At 44.4% G+C, this 21,239-nt stretch overlaps 1 protein-coding gene across 1 annotated transcript in view; it reads left to right on the forward strand.

Annotated features, from left to right (window-relative positions):
* The window catches only part of PPP1R37 (protein phosphatase 1 regulatory subunit 37), a 982,164-nt gene that overhangs the window by 801,673 nt on the left and 159,252 nt on the right, over nt 1-21,239 (forward strand). Inside the window, exon 11 of the mRNA XM_078660917.1 lies at nt 5,075-6,059. Within this exon, the coding sequence (XP_078517043.1) occupies nt 5,075-6,059 (985 nt within the window). The remainder of the gene's footprint in view (nt 1-5,074; nt 6,060-21,239) is intronic.

The raw sequence follows: 21,239 nt of genomic DNA on the forward strand, positions 1-21,239 counted from the left end.
CACAACACCAAAGGTTAGCAATTAAACAGTATAGCTGTAACTTAATGGAGACTTCGGTCATAACCCAGGGTGTATAGCAACTTATACAAGTTAACTTGGACCAATACTTCATAGACTGAAACAGCATTTTTGTCTCAAGATGTGTATAGTCTTAGTCTGATATGCCCTACATGCTTGCCTAGATTTAAAAACATTAATATGTGGAAGCAACTCGTATTTTAACTGCAATCATGTGCATTAATGTATAGAAGAATATATGTGTAAGTCTGAGAGAGCATCACAGCATATGTAAAACATAAGTAGAATCTAATAGTGAAATATTTCAGTACATAAAAAATATCACACAGATCAGTCATGTCAAACAAATCAATTGTATCATTATGTGGAAGCCTAGGTTGCCAAGGATTTTCAGCTTGGTAACAACCAGATTTTATACGATTTTTGTGCATATATTACTACCTTGTCGCACATGTCTGTTTCACTCTTGAGAAAGATTAGAATTGAATGTTTCCAAATCAGCTGCATCCATCAAGATAAATGCTTTCCCTTTCGTGTAACTTTAAATCTTGAGAGTTGCAGAAAGGAGCGGAGAAGGTTTAGCCTCTACCTCTCCTTATTATTTCTTCAGATTAGTCTTTCCAAACAGAGTTCTACCTTCCTCATGTACACATAGATTGGTTCCAGATGTCGATAATGCAGGGATTCGAATGTCCTAACTCTAGAAAACTTTGTTGATTTAGCTTTTATCAGTGGAACTTTGTGTGGCCTTTCTGTTCAGATCTCCGTTGAACATGATACCTATAGTGTGTGAAGTCCAGGATTCTAAAAATTCAACGCTGGATTTGGTACCATCCACAGCTCCTTCAGGGAGACCAAGAATGTGTAGGATCCCGCTGCTGATGCAATCCTTGCAAGTTTGAGATTCTCTTTGAGGGAGAGACATATGGATTATTGGATGATCAGCTTGTTGTTTAGTTTGTGTAGTAGGATTTACCTTGCGTCTTGTCTGTTCGTGAAGCAGAATGAAGTGATGGGCATTTTGGGGGTTACTGCTGCGTACAGCGGCCTCATCTTTTGAATTTCCAGAAGCTTTGGCAATAACTGTTGAACTTCAGCCATTAGCACCCTAGGCCTCCGTCACAATTCCATTCCATCCTCTGTATATGATGCTGCAGCTGCGTATAGGCGCCACCCCTGTGTTATGACATCTATTCCTCTTTTTCTGCACCCTCCGACATGGGTCTTGAGCTTTGCTCTTACCAATGCCAGTTCTTTTACAAAAATATTTTGGTTAACCAACTTATTTTGGCGAGAGGGATGCGGAAGCGCCCCATAGAAGGGGGCGATGGTATTGTGGGAACATCCAACGCAAACTAGGGAGGAGGAGGGGAGGGTGAAGACTCAAGTGTTGATAATGAAACGCAGTGGGTCTGCCCCGCCCTTGCAGGGGTGGTTATGGGCCATGTTTATGTTCCCGGGTTTACACAATGTGGTGGGGTGGGAATGTGCGATTGTTAGATGCTTGAGGGGGCTTACTGCTCCCCTTGGTCTCCCTTCCCTCTGCAAACTTGCGGGCCTGATCCCCCCGCCTGATATGTATAGTTAGATCTTAAACGTCAACACTCTTCTAACATGGTTCAAGTTTATAGTTTGAAGTTTTCTTAAAAAGTGAATTTGTTAATTTTGGATTGTATCGTCCTTCTCTAATATGTGGTCGTTGGCCCCCAATGTGGAAAATGTGAACAAAATACATAACGAGTAACAGCATGTTTAATTGTACACAAGGTACAGTATGGTTTTATTAGATCAATTATTGACATACAATGAGGAGATATATATAACAATTACTTACGTGTACCTAAGGAAAAACAGATGCCGGATTCATGTCATTATATTAGACGCCTCTGTACAAAGGTATGCCTGTAGTTAGTTGCTTGTAATGATCTCTACAAAATGGCAATAAAAAAAGTAAAAAAATAATAATCTTATCCTGGAAGGTTTGAAACCATGTTTTGCGTGCCAGAAACAGATGTAGATTGAGGATCCTCTTGGCAGCAAATATGACTCCCAACTTTAGCTTTGACTTTCTCCTGGGACCCAGAGCTAAATTGCAAATTGAGTTCCCACAATACCATACCAGTCAAATTTTCAATGACTGGCCCTGCCCAACCCGGCCTCACCCTGCCCAAATTTCGGCCCACTCTGGCACAGGGCAGTGACTCTACTTATTTGTTATAGACCCTGCCAGTTACTCCTCCATCACTCATGGCTTCAGTGGTACTGGATCAGGTATGGACACCAGCCCCAGATTTGGACCCATCTTTTGCTAAATTCTCCCTGTCATGTTATACAGTAACCGAGGAATGACCATGTAGAGTAAGACCCCCAAATTGTTGAAGTTGGTTATGCCCTTCCTTTTGTGGACACCCACACCCAAGCTTCCCCAGTTTACACTCCACCGTCTGCAGATCACACCAGTATTCTGTCCAAGTAGGTGGTAGTGTTGCTTGCGAAGTGAGCAGTCCGATTGTGCCCAAAACAGACCAGGGATTGGGTTGTTACTTGAAGTACTTTGTGGTCCCCAAGAAGGACAGCGGTTAGAGACTAGTTCTGGACATCTGGTTTCTGAACTTCTTCCTCGACAACGAAATGTTCAAGATGATGACCCTGACAGTAGTTCCGCTGACCTTGAGCCACAAGGATTTAATGTTGCACCTAACTCTTTAGGACAGTTAGTTTCAAGTGAGTCCTCAGTCTCACAGGAAGTATCTTCATTCTTTAGTTGGATCAGACCAATTGCAGGTCACAGACCTTCCATAATCTACTCCTCCATGCGCTGAGATAGGGTGGTACAAGCTGTTATGTTTCGACCTTCTGTCGTAATCTGTGGGCATCAATCTGGCTTGCCTTGGTCCTCCACCCACTCTAAAGCCTATATGTTCAAGAAGTTGTGCTAAATATGTCACCTGGTGTGAGGAGAAGCAACTTTATTTCTTACAGGCATTACTGTGAGCTTCTTTTAGTTGTTCTGTCTTTTGTTTGGCAAGGCTTTGCAGTGTGCACTATTAATGATTTCTTATAGGCTTTTTCGACCCTTCCACATTTGCCTTATCATCCCTAATTACTCAAGTCCCCCGTTATCACACGTTTCTTAAAAGGGTTTTCACATATGTTTTCACCAGCTCTCTTTAGTATGCCACCATGGGACCTTAATGTAGTCTCCATTTGAGCCTTTACACAGCTATTTTGTGATGGTCTTGACCTTGAAAGCTGTGTTTCTCATTGACATCTCTTCTGCATGCTGTGTCAGGGAGATGTAGGCATTGTCAGTTCAGCTTCATTTACACTTTTTTCCCTGTCAGGCTCTAACTTAGGACCCATGCATCCTTGCTTCCAAAAGTAGTGTTCACATTCTACTGAGCGTAGCCCATTGTTCTACTTTCTTTTATCCCTTTCAACCATCTAAAGAGTAGGGGAGGCTTCTCTGGTTAGAACCACTGTGCGCCCTTTAAGTCTTTATTGATAGGACAAAGTGGTGTGTTGTTGGACAACTGTTTGAGTTTGAGCGAAGGAAGGGCAGAACTTATCATATAGAATTGTCCCCTGAATCCAACTGTTATGCCTTGTCCAATAGCGAGGTCCAAATAGCTCAATTCCACTGGGGTGAAAGCCGCACTATAGTTCTAACTTCAGCATCTGTCCAATCTTTCACCAGACACTGCTGCATCAATTTTCAAGATTATAGGGAGGTTCCTTTTACCTGCCCATTTCACAGGTTTTCCTTGTGTAAGTCTATTCCTCAGACCCAGCTATTGCAAGAGTTTCCTATCCAATCTGGTGCCTGGGAGATTCACAATGTTTGCAGTTTAAGTACTGTCTGGAAAGAGTGTTTCCAGCCAGTAACATTAATCAGCACCAAGCTGCTGAAATTACATGAAACACTCTTACTAAAACACCAGACACATTTTCTTTATTTTTTTTCAAATCAGTTTATAACACTAGAGCTTCTTTTCCGTTTGTGGACACTGCAATGGAACATTTTAATAAGTTGTATTACACAGCCATTGTGTTATCAAATGCTTTTTCAGAAGTCAAGATCGAGTCTATGCCCTTCTCTCAGTTCTGATTCTTAAATCTCTTTTTCTGGTGATCTCAAGGTCTGGAAAAAGTTGCATTGTCAATTCAGACTGGAAAATATGAAATTTGCATCCTCTGAATGCAAAATCTTTTTGCAGCAATGGTTTGTCAACACCTTTTTTTGTAAATTGTTCTTCAGGTTAGCAGTCATAAACCCAGCACCAGGGATTGTAGCTCTCTAGCTCCTGGTACCTTGTTTGGAATTCGAAATACCCTGCATATTTCCAGAGACTGGGAAGAGAGCCCCTAAGACACCATCTAAAGGAAGACTAATGACCCTAAACATGCTCAAAAAGGGACTGCACCCCTAAAATTCATGTTTGTCACCCTTGTGATATTCAAATGCAAAACCTTTTGCTCTAGCTAAATCACAAAGATTCTAGTTCTTAAATCACTCATATTTGTGCACTGTCTATCCCATGCCTTTCGGCAGTTGACAGCTTCTGGTTCAACTCTGGATCTTATTTCTCTGTATGATCAACCTCCATCAGCTAGGTTTTGCAGTCCATGTTGTTGGTAGAAACCTTCATTTCCTGAAGGAGGTCTTCAAATAAGGACTCTCACTGAGTCAGCGAGCCACATGAAAGTGACATATATCCCCCTCAGAATCTTCAAAGCATTGTCACGAGGATGCGCATAAAGAAAAATAATCTTTACCGAAAATGATATATCGTGTATGCTCATTCTTACACAATGTTGGTACAAATTGAGGGATTATAGGCACGTTCAATTGATGTTAGTATGTTAATAAATCTCTCGCAATGTTCCTAAACCAGTTTGCAGCATTCCATTCAGGGTATTAGTGGGTTTGATATAAGTACTTACTCTGCAAAGTTGTTCAGGCTCCATAAAGTGCTGGTAACCCTGGATGTTCAATATAAGAAATAGTTTTGTTTGAATTGTGTTGTACTTCAATTGCTATTTTTCTATTTCCCAGGTGAAGAGTTTTATTGACACACAGAAAGCCCTGCTTGCTGAAATCCAGAATGGATGCAAACGCAACTTCATTTTGGCAAAAGAGAAAGAGGAAAATGAGCATAAAATGCAGCTCTCTGCCTCCATGCCTGAGATTACCATCACTGAGCCAGCAGCTGAAGAAATGATTGTGGAGGATATTAATGAAATAAGCATAACAGAGTCTACAGAGCAGGCAGAGGAAGTAGTCGAAGTTTTAGTATCGAACCATGAGGATGCTGTGAACAGTGTCGTAGATGAAGTAAAGGAGACAGAGGAGGCTGCAGATTGGGAGTCCGATTCCGATACAGAGGATGAGGAGGAAGCTACAGTCAAGGTCACTGGTCAAAGTCATGATCAAAATGCTGGCACTGTGAAAACTGTTGTTCACCCGTTAGGCTCCACATTGATTGAGAATGATACTTGCAACACATGTGGAAGTTCTGCTCCACCAAGCAGCCAGAAAGATAGCCAGTCTGATTTCCAGGGCAAAAGTGAAGGGGACCCACCCAGGTCGCCAGAGCGTGTTGATTCGGAAAGTAATGAAAGAAGAATTTCTGTTTCTAGTCCAGGGCGGGGGCATAAAATCTTTGTTGTGACAAGAGTGGAGAGCCCTCCTGAAAAATCTGCTGAAAAGACCCATGGTTTGATAGAGACCTCTGACTCTAACATGAACCCCTCAGGTCACACACACTGCCTTCCCCAGCTCTTGCCCCCCAAAACTCTGACACTGGATGCTCAGGCAAATGGGAGCTTTTTCAGTCCCAGGCCAGTCTTGAACCCTGATGGCACAAGGCTGCCAAGCACTAACCAGGGACATGATCCAGTTCAGATTTGCTCCACACATTGTGAGAGTCCAGTCTCTGATGCATCTCTACCTAACGGACTCAAGGCAGCATTTGTCCATGGCTTGCCTGATGTGTCTACCAACTGTGACATGAAACTAGGAAGCTGTTCTGTAGACCACGGTGAGTTTTCCAGATTACTTTCTTTGCATTTTCACTTGGTGGTTCTTGGTTTGAGAGCAATCTGAATTTAGAATGAAGAATGTTGAAATTTCAGGTTGATTTGGTTTCTATGCTTTCCACACACTGTTTATTTTTGACATTTATACAGCGTGCCTAGACCTCAGCAATACTGAGGAACTTTATAATGAAACATTCAAATGTAACGGTCACGTTGAAATGAGGGAGAAAGAACATCTTAATATGTACAAGTGTAGTGAACAGTAGGGGACCAAAATGAGAAAGAAATCAACAGTTTGTTGTGTAACATTATTGCCAGTACTGTTTGGCAAGGTGGGCCTGTAGGTAGGTGGTGAAAGGTAGCGGGTTCTTGCTGCTAGTTTTCTGTGATGCGGTGGTGATATGTAAGAATGTGACTTGAACATGAATTAATCTGCAGCTGTGTACATCTGTTTTGCACTGATTTGTGGTACCTAGTGTAAGTTGTAGTCCGTTTCTATATTTCTGAAATCCCACATGACTCTTTCGACATTGGAAGCTCTCAGGGGGCAAACAGAATTAGGCCTATTTTCATAGCGGGCTAATAGAGCATCAGTTTAATCTAATCCCTGTATACTCACTGATTATTTTGTGTGATTTTACGGTCTCTTTGATGAATTGAATTTGTTCCATATAAAATGTTGCCATGATGGCCGATTTACAAAAGCAATATACCATTATATCTGCTAGACCCTTCTGGTTGTGGGGATATATAGGTTTTGTACATTCTCCAAGGTGTCTAGAGCCAACAACTGACTGAATGGTACAATGGTTTTTCATGGTAGCTCACTTGTGTGGGTAGGCCTTGTGCCCACGACAGGGGACGGGTCAAAACACAACATGGCTTCGTCACATTTTTCCACTCAAGAACCTCTTTTTCCAATGTGTGTAGCTGTAGGTTTTCGTCTCTAACTCAGCTGGCACCTAGGGCAACCTAGCAAACCCGTACACATAGGGAAATCCAGTGTGGGGTGAGTTGCGTAACTCTGAACCAGGTCTTTTTACTCTGTATCCCTTGCAAACCTCAAACTTGTTAAAAAAAATACATTTTCCTCACCTTACTGTTATGAAAAATTCTGGAATCTGCAGAGAGCATCACATTTCCTACCATCCACCATTTCCCTAAATCTCCCGATTAAAATGGTACCTCACTTGTGTGGGTAGGCTTAGTGCTGCAACAGGAAACGACCCATAACGCATCATGGATACATTGCATTTTTCCACTCAGAGCTGGCCCTTTTAGGTTTTGCCTGCGCAATACTTGTGGAATCTATTGTATTAAATATATCTTAAAAGGGGCCTGCCTTCCCTTCGTCTTCCCTTCGTATTGGTCCGTTTGCTTGTCCTTTTTTAGGTCTGGCCTTCGCAGCGCACATACACTGCAAAGGCAAAAAGACCTTTTCTGATCGCTTTGGCTTTTCAGCCAAGCACGTGCACGCGTTCCATTGCCTTCAATGGCAATGCATGCACGTCAGTTTATTCACTTGCGGGAGCACGCGCCGCCATCTGGCAGCAATTATCGCTCCTGCAAGTGAATCGCGCCTGCCCCCTTCCTCTTCCCCCCCCCCCGCCGCAGGAGGCGCTCGTGTTTGTTATATTTTGGTGGAAAAGAAATACAATTCAAAGCAATTCAAATCCATGGCATGTGAGGATATATTGGTGCTGTAAAAATGATTTGTAAGTCTCGAATCAGGATATCAGGGTCTCAAAATGTCAAATGAGTCTCTGAATAGGTACAGGCTCCTCGGAAGCCAACAGGGCATAGCATGTCCCACGAATATTAATACACATTTTTTATGGTGCAGTTCGCCGCCATTTGTTTTCTTCTTTTACTTTCGTGCACACCAGATTGCTCCGTGACCTGCAAAGAATTGGTGCCGTGGGGCCGCGCAGTGTCGCTTCTCGCAAGCGCACATATGTGGCACGAGCTGCTTCTTCGCTCTTTGCCACCAGGGAAATGTTTCTAATGTTGTGGATCGTGTGCACGCGGTGTAGCCCTCGGTACACACGGCCTTTGTTATTTCAGAGAGATGATAATTTTCCTGTGGAGCGGGAGCTGGGGTTTCTGGCACAGGAACTGCAGACATCAGGAAGGGCTTTGTCAGGCTGCAGTGAGTTAATGCCTGCTGCAGAAAGCGAACGCTATTCAGGTTCAGGGAAGGAAGGAGCTTGGGGGAGAATTTTTTGTAAACCAAATGATATGCATGGACTTCTGCTGAACAAATTACTGCGCCGGGAATAGATTATTTAACGGTTGTACGGTATTATCTTTCATACTTAAGACACGTTTGGATTGTCATTCTAAGGACTAGTTTGGTACTTGCAATAGGTCATGCTCTGCAGGAGGCAAGGCAGAGTGTTGGTGAATGAGAGCTCATGTGAAGGCCGCAACAAATGAAAGGGTATTAGTGGCGAACTGGTGCAAGGCCGATCTTACAAGGAAAGGACATGGAAGCAGTGCGAAGGTCAAGGGGATGGTTTTTGCGAAGGCTGATTGGGCAAACAGGTGCAGAGATCACCCAATCAGAGAGAGGCTGATTTTAAAAAGAGCAAAGTGGGGCTTTGTAGATATGTTTATTAGTTTTTAAAGTAGTGTAAGGAGTGAGCACTGAAATGCGCATCTGTGAAGGGAGTTTGGTACCAGTGGTCCAGCTATAACAGGGTGGGTCTCATGCAGTATGTAGGAAGGTGGATACCTGACTATGGTTACCGACTTAGTTGGCCTGGGATCCTGCTAATCAGGGCCCCAGGCTATCTGCTCTCTCTTTAAAATGGACTCCATGTACCCTAGGTGCATAACTAATTGGATTGGGTCACCTTATGAGCCCCTATACAGTGTACTATAGGTACCCAGGGCAAAGGTGCATCCACGGCCTACCAGGGGCTGCAGCATATCTTTTGCCACCCCTGGCTGGCCATCCAAACTGACACAACTGGCTGATCACTCAGCTGGGGCAAGGTCGTGTAATCACCCCTTGCTTAGATATAGTATACCTATATCTAAACCTATATCTGGACACATACGTACCTATAAGTCACTCCTATGGCAGGCCTTAACAATCCTGGAGGCAGAGTGCTTGGTTTTATGTGAGATGGTGCTCTAGCATGAGCTGAGCCTGTCTGCAGCTTTCGGAGCCATTCCCTTATAGCTGTTCCAGGGTATTGCCATACCATATACTCTTAAGTGCATTATAATCCTTGCGGTTATTGCTAACGTTGGTTTGGCTTTATCAAAACATGTCGTGTAAGGTGTCATACACTTTGGAATACTACCCCCTCGCCAGTTCTGGCGACGGGGGTAGCATTCCACCCTTCTAGAGGAAGAAGATATGTAACTTTACTTAAATGCGGTTAAAACTAACCAGAGCCTCAGCATCACAAAATTGATGCTGCTGCCACAGACACAAGTCTGGCCTCCTGCTGATGACCGAAACCTGGCAGGGGAGGCTTGGACAAAAGGCTTCCTGTCACAGGGAGGTGTTACACCACCCCAGACAGGAGATAGTGGATTGTGGCAGGGAGGGCTGAATGAAACTCGACACTGCCTGGGGCACACAAGGTGTCCCATGCAAAATCCAGTCAAACCGGTTCTGGGGCACTCCAGCCACAGCTCTGGCGCAAATCTGGACAAAAGGAAAGGGGTGTAACCACCCCCTTCCTGGGTCCCACCCATAGGAGGGACCTAGCAGGATATCCAGCCCCTTGATTTGGAATAAAGGTAGGAGCTGTGCCCATTGAAGGCAGATAATCCTAACTGAAACTTTGGTACAGAACTCTGGACCCTTCGACATCCCACTCGACGTGGAAGACTGAAGAATCTCCCTTGTGGTCAAGGAGTGACCAACCTGTGCAAACAGGCACCATCCAGCCCCCAATGGTTTGCTTTGTTGCAGCTCCAGCCGGAGCTCGAGCGACAGAGATCGACAAGACCCAGCTTCCCTGACTTTTAACAGTCCGATCCACAGTCCCAGCGAATCTGAGACCCGTGGAGGCAACGTGAAGCGTGGGGCCGGCCATCTTGAAAAGACTGCGAAGTGCTGACCGTGCAGCTCCCGAGGCACCCTCGAAGCTGTGCATTGGGGTTTGAGAAGCCCCAGCCCTGAGCAGCTCGTGCACCGAAGATCACCCCTCCACACTCACCGAGTGCTGCGTGGGGCCCTTTTGCATTTTCCTGCTCAACGCGTCTGTCCGGTCACTTGCCCATTGGCTAGTGGTCACTAAGACGACAAAACTTTGAAACTACTCTGCTAGTCTGGTTGCTCCAGACTGGCCCTCGCTCCCCTGAAAAGGAGCAACCTCTCTGACCTTGCTGGTCCGAGTAAGAAGCGATCTTCAAATCCTTCGTGGGTTGCATTTGCCAAGGCCTGTTAACTCCGATCCGGAAGCCGACACCGCCGACAGCGAGAGCCTTCGTGGGACAGCTCGTGATCAACTCCAGGACATCCTCGTGCCCCAGAGTCCACGTGGCAGCGGAGACAAGCTTCTCGACAACCACCTGATTGCGCCCAACATTGCCTGGTTCCTTCCTGGTTCCATCCTGGTCACTGGCTAGTGACCCAGACTCTGTCCCCTCTGCTTTCAGGTACTCTACATCTTCGATCCACCCTTGGATCCAACCGGACTCTTCTCTCCTGGCTGCCTGCAGCATCTTCATCTCCAGGCTCCATAGAACTCCACGACGAAACCCGACACACTTTGGCACCTATGCACCTGCTTCCTGTGGGTGAGGTAACGATTGAACGCCGGTGCTCCTGTAGTGGTTTACACCTCTAGTGTCCTAGTTTTAAGTGGCTAAGTTCTAATCCAATCAGAAGACTTCTAAAACAGTAACTTTGTAACTTTTACGCACCATTGACTTTGCATTGGTGCATGCGTGTGCTTTTAGCGCTGCACCCGAATCCCGCGGGCTACTCCCGTCCTAACTACTGTTAGTCCAGTGTAGTCCCAGCTATTCCCAAGGCCGTACCATTGTTCGTAAAGCGGTTCTTATACCACTTATTTAATATATGGTTTGAGTGGCCACCGGCCCTATCCATAATTGTGCAACTTTTGTATGTTCAACTGTGCTTTTGTTTAAACGCTAAATACATATATTTTTATAATATATAACTTGTGTGGTGTCCTTTCATTTGATATTACAGGATTGCATATGGTAAAACAGCTGGCTTCACATGCCCTCTTGAGTTAAGCCTAAGACTGCTTAGGTCTATGCTACCCCTAGGATAGCTAGTCTATAAGGTTGACTTACAACCACCACCATAAGGGATTGTTTGGACTGATACAAGGTGCCCACAGAACTGTGGACATCATACATCAGGCCAACTTCTCACACAGTGCTCCCACAATAATAGAGTGGGTCACGTGTGCATTTTTTAGGGTTGCCAGTGAAAAGCAGAGGTTGCCCGAGTGAACAGTGTCTCTCCGTTGTCCACTAATTGGAAGAATGTGCTCGAATTCAGCAGCACACCGCAGGGACCCCATGTCTTCAGTGTATGATGCCACATGTTAGGAATCAGCCCCAGCATCTTTAAGCCCAATTTCACTTTAAAAACAACTTTCCAACCTAGGCAACTGGGTCCTGTATGAGGGTCCTAGCAATACAGCTGACTATATTATGGGAACTTAGAGACAGCTTATGCATCATGACATCAGGGACTTGGCAGCATCATTCATAAACAAGCATTGGCAAAGCTATTAGTTTTGCTAATGCTTTTTAGCCATGCTGTGCAGCATGGCTAAAGAATAAAAAAACAAGCATTGGCATAGCCAATAGGTCTCGCTTTTAAGACCTAATCAGTATTTAGTTATGCAGCACAATATCCTTGGTGCAATAACCAACTGTTGCATGGCTAAAAACATATAAGGTCCCAAAGGCGAGACCTATTGGCTATGCCATTGCTTGTTTTTTCTCTTGCTTGGGTGTTTTATCCTATTTATCAATTGACTTTACTTGTAGAGTGCACTGTCACCTAACAGGCATCCTGGCGCTGGCAGACTCAGACCACTGATTAACCGTACCTAACAAATGGACAGCCAACTAAATCTTGGGAAACAACCAGGTTTTTAATCTCCTTCTGAAAGGAAGGAGGTCACTGACTTGTCTGAGCTCCAAAGGGAGTTTGTTCCACAGTTTGGCGACTGCTACACCAAAGGATCTACCCCCTGACTTAACTTTCTTAAATCTCGGTATCTTCCCCAGTCTAGCCGAGCGGAGATTTCTCGCAGGGACGTACTAAGCAAACTTTCTCTGCATAGAAACAGGCCCCAGCCCATGAAGGGCTTTAAACACTAGACCGAGAGACTTGAACTGGACTCTCTGTCTCAACGGGAGCCAGTGCAGCTGTGCCAAAGCCATGGAGGAGGAGGACCTTCTAGGCCACCCTAGGGCTAACTTGGCAGCTGCCCACTGGATTCCCTGTAGCCTGTCTAGAAGGTATTTCGGGGACTCAAATCAAATCAAATCGTCTTTATTCGGTTTCCACTTATAAAAAACCATAAAAGTACAAAATACAGTGAATATTTTAAAAAAAGACATTGAATTCATTCGAAAACTAAAATCATTCTTAAAAAGAAACATATCGGTGAGTAAAATACTTTTTTAGGCGAGAAGGTCATTATTATTTTGTAAGTTCGAACGATGCTTAAGACATACTTTTAGATACTGTGCCACCGATTTTGTCATTAAGTTGGTTTCTAAAAATTGTAGTGCCAGGTAGGCAGGGCGGCATCTACGAATTTTCATAGCTTTCAGTATAGGTAATATCCACCTTCTGCGCAGTGGCTCATAAAATTTGCAGAAGAAAAGGACATGAATTGTGGACTGTGAAGATGTTAAATCACAGGGGCATACTGATGCAGTTTGTGTCCAAATGTTCTGGGTATGGAATAAAACCAAATAGTGATACAGATTAAACCTAAAACGAGTGAGAAGTAATTTTTCAAATTGTGACAAATCATATTGCAAATATGGTTGGATGGTTGGGACCAACTGTATTAATAGGCAATGTTGAACTGTTGGCTTTACAATTTCATTCAGTGTTCGAAGTTGGGATAGGTGCGATAGACAGAGGGTTTTTAGTTCCTTTTTTGTTATGTCTGTTACTGAGAGTGGTTCGTCAAAGAATCTTTGGAGACCAATATCTGAGAGGAAAGATTTTACATAACCCAGCCATCTTATTTTTGTCATGTTTTCTAGTTTCATGCAGTCCTGGATTATTGCTCTTGTAAGCTGACACTCTTCCGTAACCCAGATTCTGCGCCATAACATGATGGGCTGGATCTTAATGATATCAGGAATGTGGTCCATCCCAAGTTCCAGATGGCATCCAAATGTAGTTGTGCTCTTTGGAACGGCCAGTAAAAATTTTAAAAAGGAATTTTCGACTATCTGTAGTTGATCGACGTTTGTTGTTCCCCAGACTCCTGCTCCGAAGGTGGCTGTGCTTATGCATTTTGCATTATAGATCTTTATCATCTCCGTGGGAGGTCTTTTACCCAGTCGAAGAGAGAAAGCTTTTAGGGCGCCAACTGTTTTTATCAGGGATAATCTTCGAGAAGTAAGTGCTTCTTTCCAGTTAAACGCCTCATCAATAGTGATGCCTAGGTAAGGGTACGTTTTAGTTCTTTCAAGGGGGAAGCTGTCCACATAGATTTTCTTCACTTTTTTTTCCTTAATACCAGCATGCATCACAAAGGTTTTCTTTATGTTCACTTTTAAGTTTAGATTGGTCATAAAAGAACAGTAGTTATTTAGTGCCCTTTGGAGCTGGACCGGAGTTCGTGCGAGGATTACCGCATCGTCGGCATATAATAATGCGGGAATTTGCCGACGGCCAGCTTCTGGGAGATCTTTTATACCCTGTAACATTGCAACTTCGAGACCGTTGGTGTAAAGCGTGAATAAGAAGGGGGCCAGCACGCACCCTTGTCTGACCCCCTTCTGTATTGGAAAGCTATTTGTTAATTGACCAGCTGTCCCAAATCGTACCTTTCCCTTAGCTCCCGAGTATAATTCACGCAGAAAGTCAATTATCGGTGATTCGATCCCCATTTGCAGCATTATTGACCAAAGTTTTGAGTGTTCCACACAGTCGAATGCTGCTGTGAGATCGACGTAAACCATGTGTAGACAAGATTTTTTTACTGTTACGTATTTACCAGCCAATAATGTTAGATTTAGAACTTGGTCCACGGTGCTCAGGCCAGCCCTGAACCCGTATTGTAAGTCTGAGAGTGCTCCGTGTTCTTTCGACCACTCCTGGAGTCGGTCGAGCAGTATTCTCCCTGCCATCTTTCCGACCGAGTCCAGGAGGGAGATGGGACGATAACAGGAGGGGTTGTCTCTGTTACCCTTTTTAAAAATGGGCACTAGGATCGATGTTGACCAAGAATCAGGAAGTTCGATATCCTTTGCTGCGTTTAATACTTTTGTTAGGAGAGGGGACCATAAGTCTGGTAAAAATTTATAAAGGTCCATGGGTACAGAATCTGGTCCTGGTGCTTTGCCATTTTTTGCAATATTTATGGCTTTCTCTATTTCGTTGTTGGTAAACTGTATTTGTATTGGGTATTTCACCGATGGGAGAGGGACAGGCGAAGTTGACAAAATTGAATCTCCGGAGTTGACCACTCCGAAGACCCCTGAAAAATGTTGCACCCAGTCCTCCGCTGTTATGGCTACGTCCAAAGAAGGACCATCTTTGTTTTCTGTTAAAAATGGACTCTTGACTATTTTCCAAAAAGCTGTGTTGTCTTTCAAGGTACTGCTGTTTAACAGTTGGGTCCAGAGATTTATTTGTAGGTCCTTTTTTCTTTGTTTAATTGCCTGTGTGTAAAGTTTCCTCAATTTAGTTACCTCATCTCTGTTTCTTTCTTTTTTTCCTAGGGCTTTCTTTAGATCAGAATAAGCCTTTGTGCAATTAGTGTTAAACCATCCTTTTCTTGGTGCTTTATTTTGTTTACTGGGTTTGGTTAGTTCATTGCTTATGGTTTTCACTATTACGTTATAACTGTTCACGATCTCAATAGGAGTTGACAAAGTATCCAAACATTTATCAATTTCTTTCCTACATGTTTTAATAATTCTTGCGGTAGTGAATTCGTGGTCCAAGTTGCCCCACTTGAGAGTGTAGCCATTTAATCTGTCTAATGTTAGAGCTTCCTGGTGGAGCAGGCCAGGATGGGCCTTAATCGTGTTGTTTCGGTGGTCGGGTTCTAGATACGTCAATCTAAGTGGAAAATGATCGCTAAGTGCGTTGTTATCCACTTCAAAGGACTTTATTCGTGTGGCTTTGTTGTTAGAGACTAATATATAGTCTATCAACGTTTCAGCACCTCTTCCATGAAAGGTAGGAAAGAATTGGGTTGTGGGATTCTTTATCATATTCGCGAAGCCTATGTCTAGCTCAAACATAATGGCCTGCATGTTGATGCCTTCCACCGTGTGGGCAAAGTGTGTTAATGAATTTTCTTGTTCGTCTATGATCCCGCAGGTGGAGGTGTTGCTTCTATCACATATATGGAGGTTGAAGTCTCCTCCCCAGATCAGTGAATGTGAAATTTTTGCATATTTTATTTTCAGGTCATTTACTGTGTCGGAGATTTGACTTAAAACTTTGGACAGCTCCGTCGGTGTCATGTTATTATAAAAGTTTATAATGGTGTAGACCTCTTGATTAGTACCTTTGATGTTAATGATCTGATAATTGTGATGAAGTAATGCGGGCGTTGTTTCGCAATACGGCCAGAGGTTAGAGATATATGTAGTCGGGCCGCCTTTGCTTCTCCCTGAGTTTGTTTTTATTGCTTGGGAAAAGTAAGTTCTATAACCCACGAGGTGAATTGAGTCGTTAAGCCATGTCTCTTGAAGACAGATTAGATCGTTTGAATTGACCAGTTCTAAGTAGCTTTTTTCAAGATGTTTAGTTGCTAGTCCCGCCACGTTCCAGAATAACATCTTCCTGTCACGGTTTTTACTAATATTGACTGTTGGCTTTGACTGGACAGTGGTTAATTCTTCTGATGGTATAGAGGGAGAGTCAAGATTCGAGAATGAGGCATTTGTTTGCTTGTTTATAACAGATTCTGACGGACTCACAGATCTAACATATTCCTTTGGTTGATGTTGACTCTTGTTCCCGCGTTGCCACTGTTTGGGTTTTTGTATTTTCTATGAGTACGTATGATCTCTGTTTTCGTATGCTAGAAGGTTTATTGGACAACTTGCTCTTAGGATGGTTAACTGGAGAGTTTGTATAGACTCTAGTGGTTAGCGGAGAGGTCAAGTTGTAGTTCTGTGATAATGGTCAGTCTACCATGTCTAGGCAGCTGTAACTGTTGAAGGTTGGTATTCCGGTCCAAGGTTCCCTGTAGGCGGGTTGATGTGCTCTTCTACCGTAGATCTTCCAGTCACCCTGATCTCTATAATCATGCCCCCATTCTCCTTGATACCAATTATTTTGATTGTTTTCATAGCCCCAGTCTCCCTGATTCCAGTTATTTGTTCCGTGATCTGGTCGGTTCCAGGACCAATTTAGGGGTCGATTGGGGTCCTCAAAACGATGGCCTTGTCGAGGATAAAAGAAGGATAGTCGTTTAACATCCAACCCTGCGCTATTTCCTGATGATTCCCATGTACATATATAGTCCACTGCGCGGGGGTTTTCAAGGTTGACTATTATACAGTCTCCATGGATTGATTTTGGTTGCGGACCTATCCATGAGACCCTTTTCACTGTTGTAATTCTGGTGATGTTATTTGATTGATTGGGTCTATTTATGTTCAACCAGTGGCGGGTTTTGTTTAACAGGGACCAAGTTGGTTCGTCTGAATCATTGCTTAATTCTGGGACTCCTGTTATTATAACTACGAAGGGTGCTGCTTCTGGTGGAAGATTTACTAATTTTGGCCGTCTTTTGTTTGATCGTTCTACTCTGTTGGTTTGTCTCTGTGTCTGATCGTAACGTGAATTAATTTGTACAGATGGTATCAGGGGAGTATTTATGAGTGGAGTTTTAGCTGATGGAGCTTTTGCTATTGGTTGATTTTGTGATACAGATATAGTTTTAGTTGTTTCTTGGGGTATTTTAGTTTTTAGTGAAGGAATCGGGTTGTTTGTCTTGTTTACTGGATCTCCTGTTTTTGTAGTGATGGTATTTATAGTTGCCGTTTTATTACATAGTTGTTGTGAGTTGATAGTAGATTTGACTCTCCCTGGTGTGGCGTTGGTCCAGGCATAGTTAAAATATCCTTGTTTCTAGGATTAGAAGTTGTTTTTGAAGTAGCAACTAATATAGCTACCTGCTTTTCTATGATTTCTAAGCTTTTCTGAATAGGTTGTAAATGGTATTTAACTATTTCCGATATTTCTTTTGACCATGATGATTGTGCTCTATCGTTATTAACGTATCTTGTTAAGTGGGAGGCCCCAATTTCTTGACAGATCTGTTTGGAATTAACTCTGGCATTGCAGGGTTCAACTGTGGGTACGTCAGGGTTAATGTTACTATTGGATTCTACAATTACGATGGATTTACATTGACTTTGATCATTGTTTGAATCGTGCGGTGATAACAATGAATCAGGGGCTGTGTGTATTTCAGCTGTGTTAATAGATTTTTTTGAGGATATTTCTTTGTGTTGAAAAAGTTTGGGAATTGCTCCTTCCCTAGTTCCTCTTGACTCAGCCTGTATAGGATTGTTTAATATTGGCTGAGGACTGGCAAAGATGTCAGGAGTCTGCTCAAGGTCCTGTATCAATTGTGAGTCAGACAGTTGGGAGGACACTGATAAATCAACCATATTTGGTATAGCATGTATATCGGCATTTATTTCCGCGTTGATATTATTTTGTGGTCGATCTTTTGGGGTTTGAGCCTTTGCTATCATTCCCATAGATGAGCGTCTGGCTTGGTCTAGTTCATAAGAAACTCGACGTTCAATCAGCAGTACATTTTGATCAATAGTTTGATTTACTTTGGTAATAAATTGATCGATGGGACCTACTGCACTCGTCATGTTTTTTTTCTGGGTCTTGCTTCTGGTGCTTCTTCTAGACATTGAACTGATTGTGTAGGCGAGTATACTTTACATAGGTTTACTGATGATCTATGAAATATAGTATCCTTCAGTGAACAACTGGCAGGACCTTATGCAGGGCTTTACCTTATGATGGTTGTTAGGGGGGTGGGCCCAGCCCAGTCTCCTCCGGTCTGTGACGGGCTAGGACGGGCCCACCCTTGGCCCAGGCTTCGCCCCGGGCTGCGACCCGCGCGCATCCCGCGAGGCGCGTTGGTGGGCTTGCTTAAGTTCCTATCAGGTGAGGAGGGGCGGGGCACTGGGAGGGGGCGCGGCTCACGCGGGAAGAGGACACAGTTGGTGATGTTGAATGCTGGTCCTCGCAGTCCCGGGGCCGCGCCTCTCACCTCCTCTGCGGCCTCGCTGATGGACACCTCCTCACGCTGGGCAATGAAAAGGGCTGGAATGCTTGAATGCTACTCCTGTAGCGACGGGCTGGAAACTCAGATTCACAAAGTCCTCGGAACGAGCGGCTCCCGCGGAGCGGGGGCCGCGAGAGGTGAAGAGCGCTTCGGTGGGGGCGCGGCTCACGCGGGAAGAGGACACAGCTGGTGATGTTGAATGCTGGTCCTCGCAGTCCCGGGGCCGCGCCTCTCACCTCCTCTGCGGCCTCGCTGATGGACACCTCCTCACGCTGGGCACAGAAAAGGGCTGGAATGCTTGAATGCTACTCCTGTAGCGACGGGCTGGAAACTCAGATTCACAAAGTCCTCGGGGACTCAAGCAGAAGGGCATTACAATAATCTAATCTGCTAAGAATGGTTCTACCTACCACTAACGCCCGCGCTCGAGGAGGCAACAAAGGGAAGATTTTCCTAAGTGATCTAATAATGGCAAAGCAACAGGCCACCGTTTTCGTAACCTGAGCTTCCATGGTAAGTTTGATATCAAACATTACGCCCAGGTTACGGACCGTTTTCCCTGGCCGAGGTGTCAGTAGGCCAAAAATTGCTGGGCAGCACAAAAGGAACCCTGTCTCTTGAGCAGTAAAGCACCTCCGTTTTACCTGCATTAAATTGCAGCGAATTGTCCTTCAACCAAAGCGCCGTATCTCGCAGGCAGTTATGAAACACTTCCAGTGAAGTCGACTGATCTCCCTCAAGGGAGAGAATCAGCTGCGTGTCATCAGCATAATTTACGATGTCCATATTATGTTCTTTGATGACCGCAAGCAGGGGTTTCATATAGATATTAAATAAAATACGGCTACTTGCCGAGCCTGTGGCACGCCATGCGAGATGTTAGTAAAGGCGGATGGATAAGGAGAGAGGGACACTGCCTGCTGTCTATCCAGAAGAAAGGACTGGAACCACCTCAAAGTGCCGCCCATAAACCCCCACCTCACTTAGCCTTCCCAGCAAGGTCCCATGGTTGACCATGTCGAAGGCGGCAGACAGGTCGAACAGGATCAGCACAGCTGCCGGACCCATGTCTGCCCGCCTCCGCAGCTCGTCCATCACGGTCACCAAGGCCGCCTGGGTGCCATGGGCTGGCCGAAAACCAAACTGAACTTCCTCCAGTAGTTTATGCTGTTCCAAGTGCTTGGAAAGAATGCTAGCAACCACACATTCCACAATTTTAGCTGGAAAAGGCAAAAGAAAGATAGGCCTATAGTTCATCGGGCACTCTGGGTCGAGAGAGGGCTTCTTTAACAGAGGTGTCACCAACGCTTGTTTCCATTGAGACTCCGTTAGAAAGAGACTGATTACAGACCATACAGAGTGTGAGAAACAACTGTCTCAAGCGCTTTTCAGATTTTATGAGTCACCGGATAAAGAGGAGACCCAGACTGAATACCACGGGCCAGCCTGCTGAAATCCTCCACTGCCAGAGGCGCAAACTTAGAAAGATGATTAACAACCACCCATTCAGAAATGGCACAAGGATCCACCAAGCCCTTCTCCACAGTATCCCCACTACCCATAGCCACTGAAGATACAACCCCAGGCTGTTGATGATCCCCCCCCCCCCCCCCCCCAAGTCATCAATAATAGTTTTGATTTTATCATGAAAGAACCTAGCCAGGTTCTCGCAAAGTTCTTGAGAGGGGGTATCAGATTCTTAGAACAGTCAGGACTAGTAAGGCTGTTCAAGATGTTAAAAATGCTCTGGAGCTGTTGGGGGCATTAAGAATCACCTTTGAAAAGTATTCCGCCTTAACCCTGTTAATCTCCTTTTTGTAGCCCACGATCTTAGATTTCCAAATGAGCTTGTCCTTATCCAAATATCCTCGTCTCCATCTCATCTCTGCATGCTTACATTCTAATTTCAAGTTCTTTAAGCTGTCCGTGAACCAGGGGGCCGAAGGTCTTCCCCTACTTCTATGATTTTTTAAAGGGGCGAGTAAGTCTAAAACCGTTATAATCTTGTAGCAGAGAGAAGCATAATTCTCCTCTACCTGCTTGTCTGGTGATTAACAATCCTCTACCTGAAACAGAGGAACAGGGCCCCTTTTACGCACAAGAGTCTTCCAGTCTACTGACATACTCGTAGAGCCTAATGCCCTAGTGTTATGAGTAGCAGAGTTCACAAAGAATTTGATCAAAAAATGATCTGTCCAATCCATAGGTAACATTTCCCCAATAGTAAGAAGATGGGCCTCTGAAAAAATTAAATCAAGCAGGTGCCCACCTTTGAATGGCCTTGGACACCTGCTGAAGAAGGCCAAGGCCTTTGCACGAATGAAGAACATTAAAGTAGCCTGCGTCAAGGGAACCATTCAACCAAAGATTAAAGTCTCCCAGGATCACTAATCTACGGTGGCCATATTGGTAAAAGTTTCCAATAATAGTTGCTGCGGATGTACATTAAAAATCCCAGGGGGTCTATAACAAATAATCCCAGATAGAAGATGACCATGTGCATTCTTGATGGCAAAGCCAAATAATTCAAATCCTGCAACTACATCAAGGTCAAGGGTGACCTGGTTCAACGTGTCTTTGTAAATCACACCGACCCCATCACCCCTCCCATTCAAACTTGGTTTATGGCAGATTTTATAGCCGGGCGGACAGGCCCAGCCAGGATCGAACTCACAATCGGGGTGAGTCCAAGCCTCCGTCATAAAC

Source organism: Lissotriton helveticus, chromosome 9 (assembly GCF_964261635.1).
Source record: "Lissotriton helveticus chromosome 9, aLisHel1.1, whole genome shotgun sequence".
NCBI classification, from domain to species: Eukaryota; Metazoa; Chordata; class Amphibia; order Caudata; family Salamandridae; genus Lissotriton; species Lissotriton helveticus.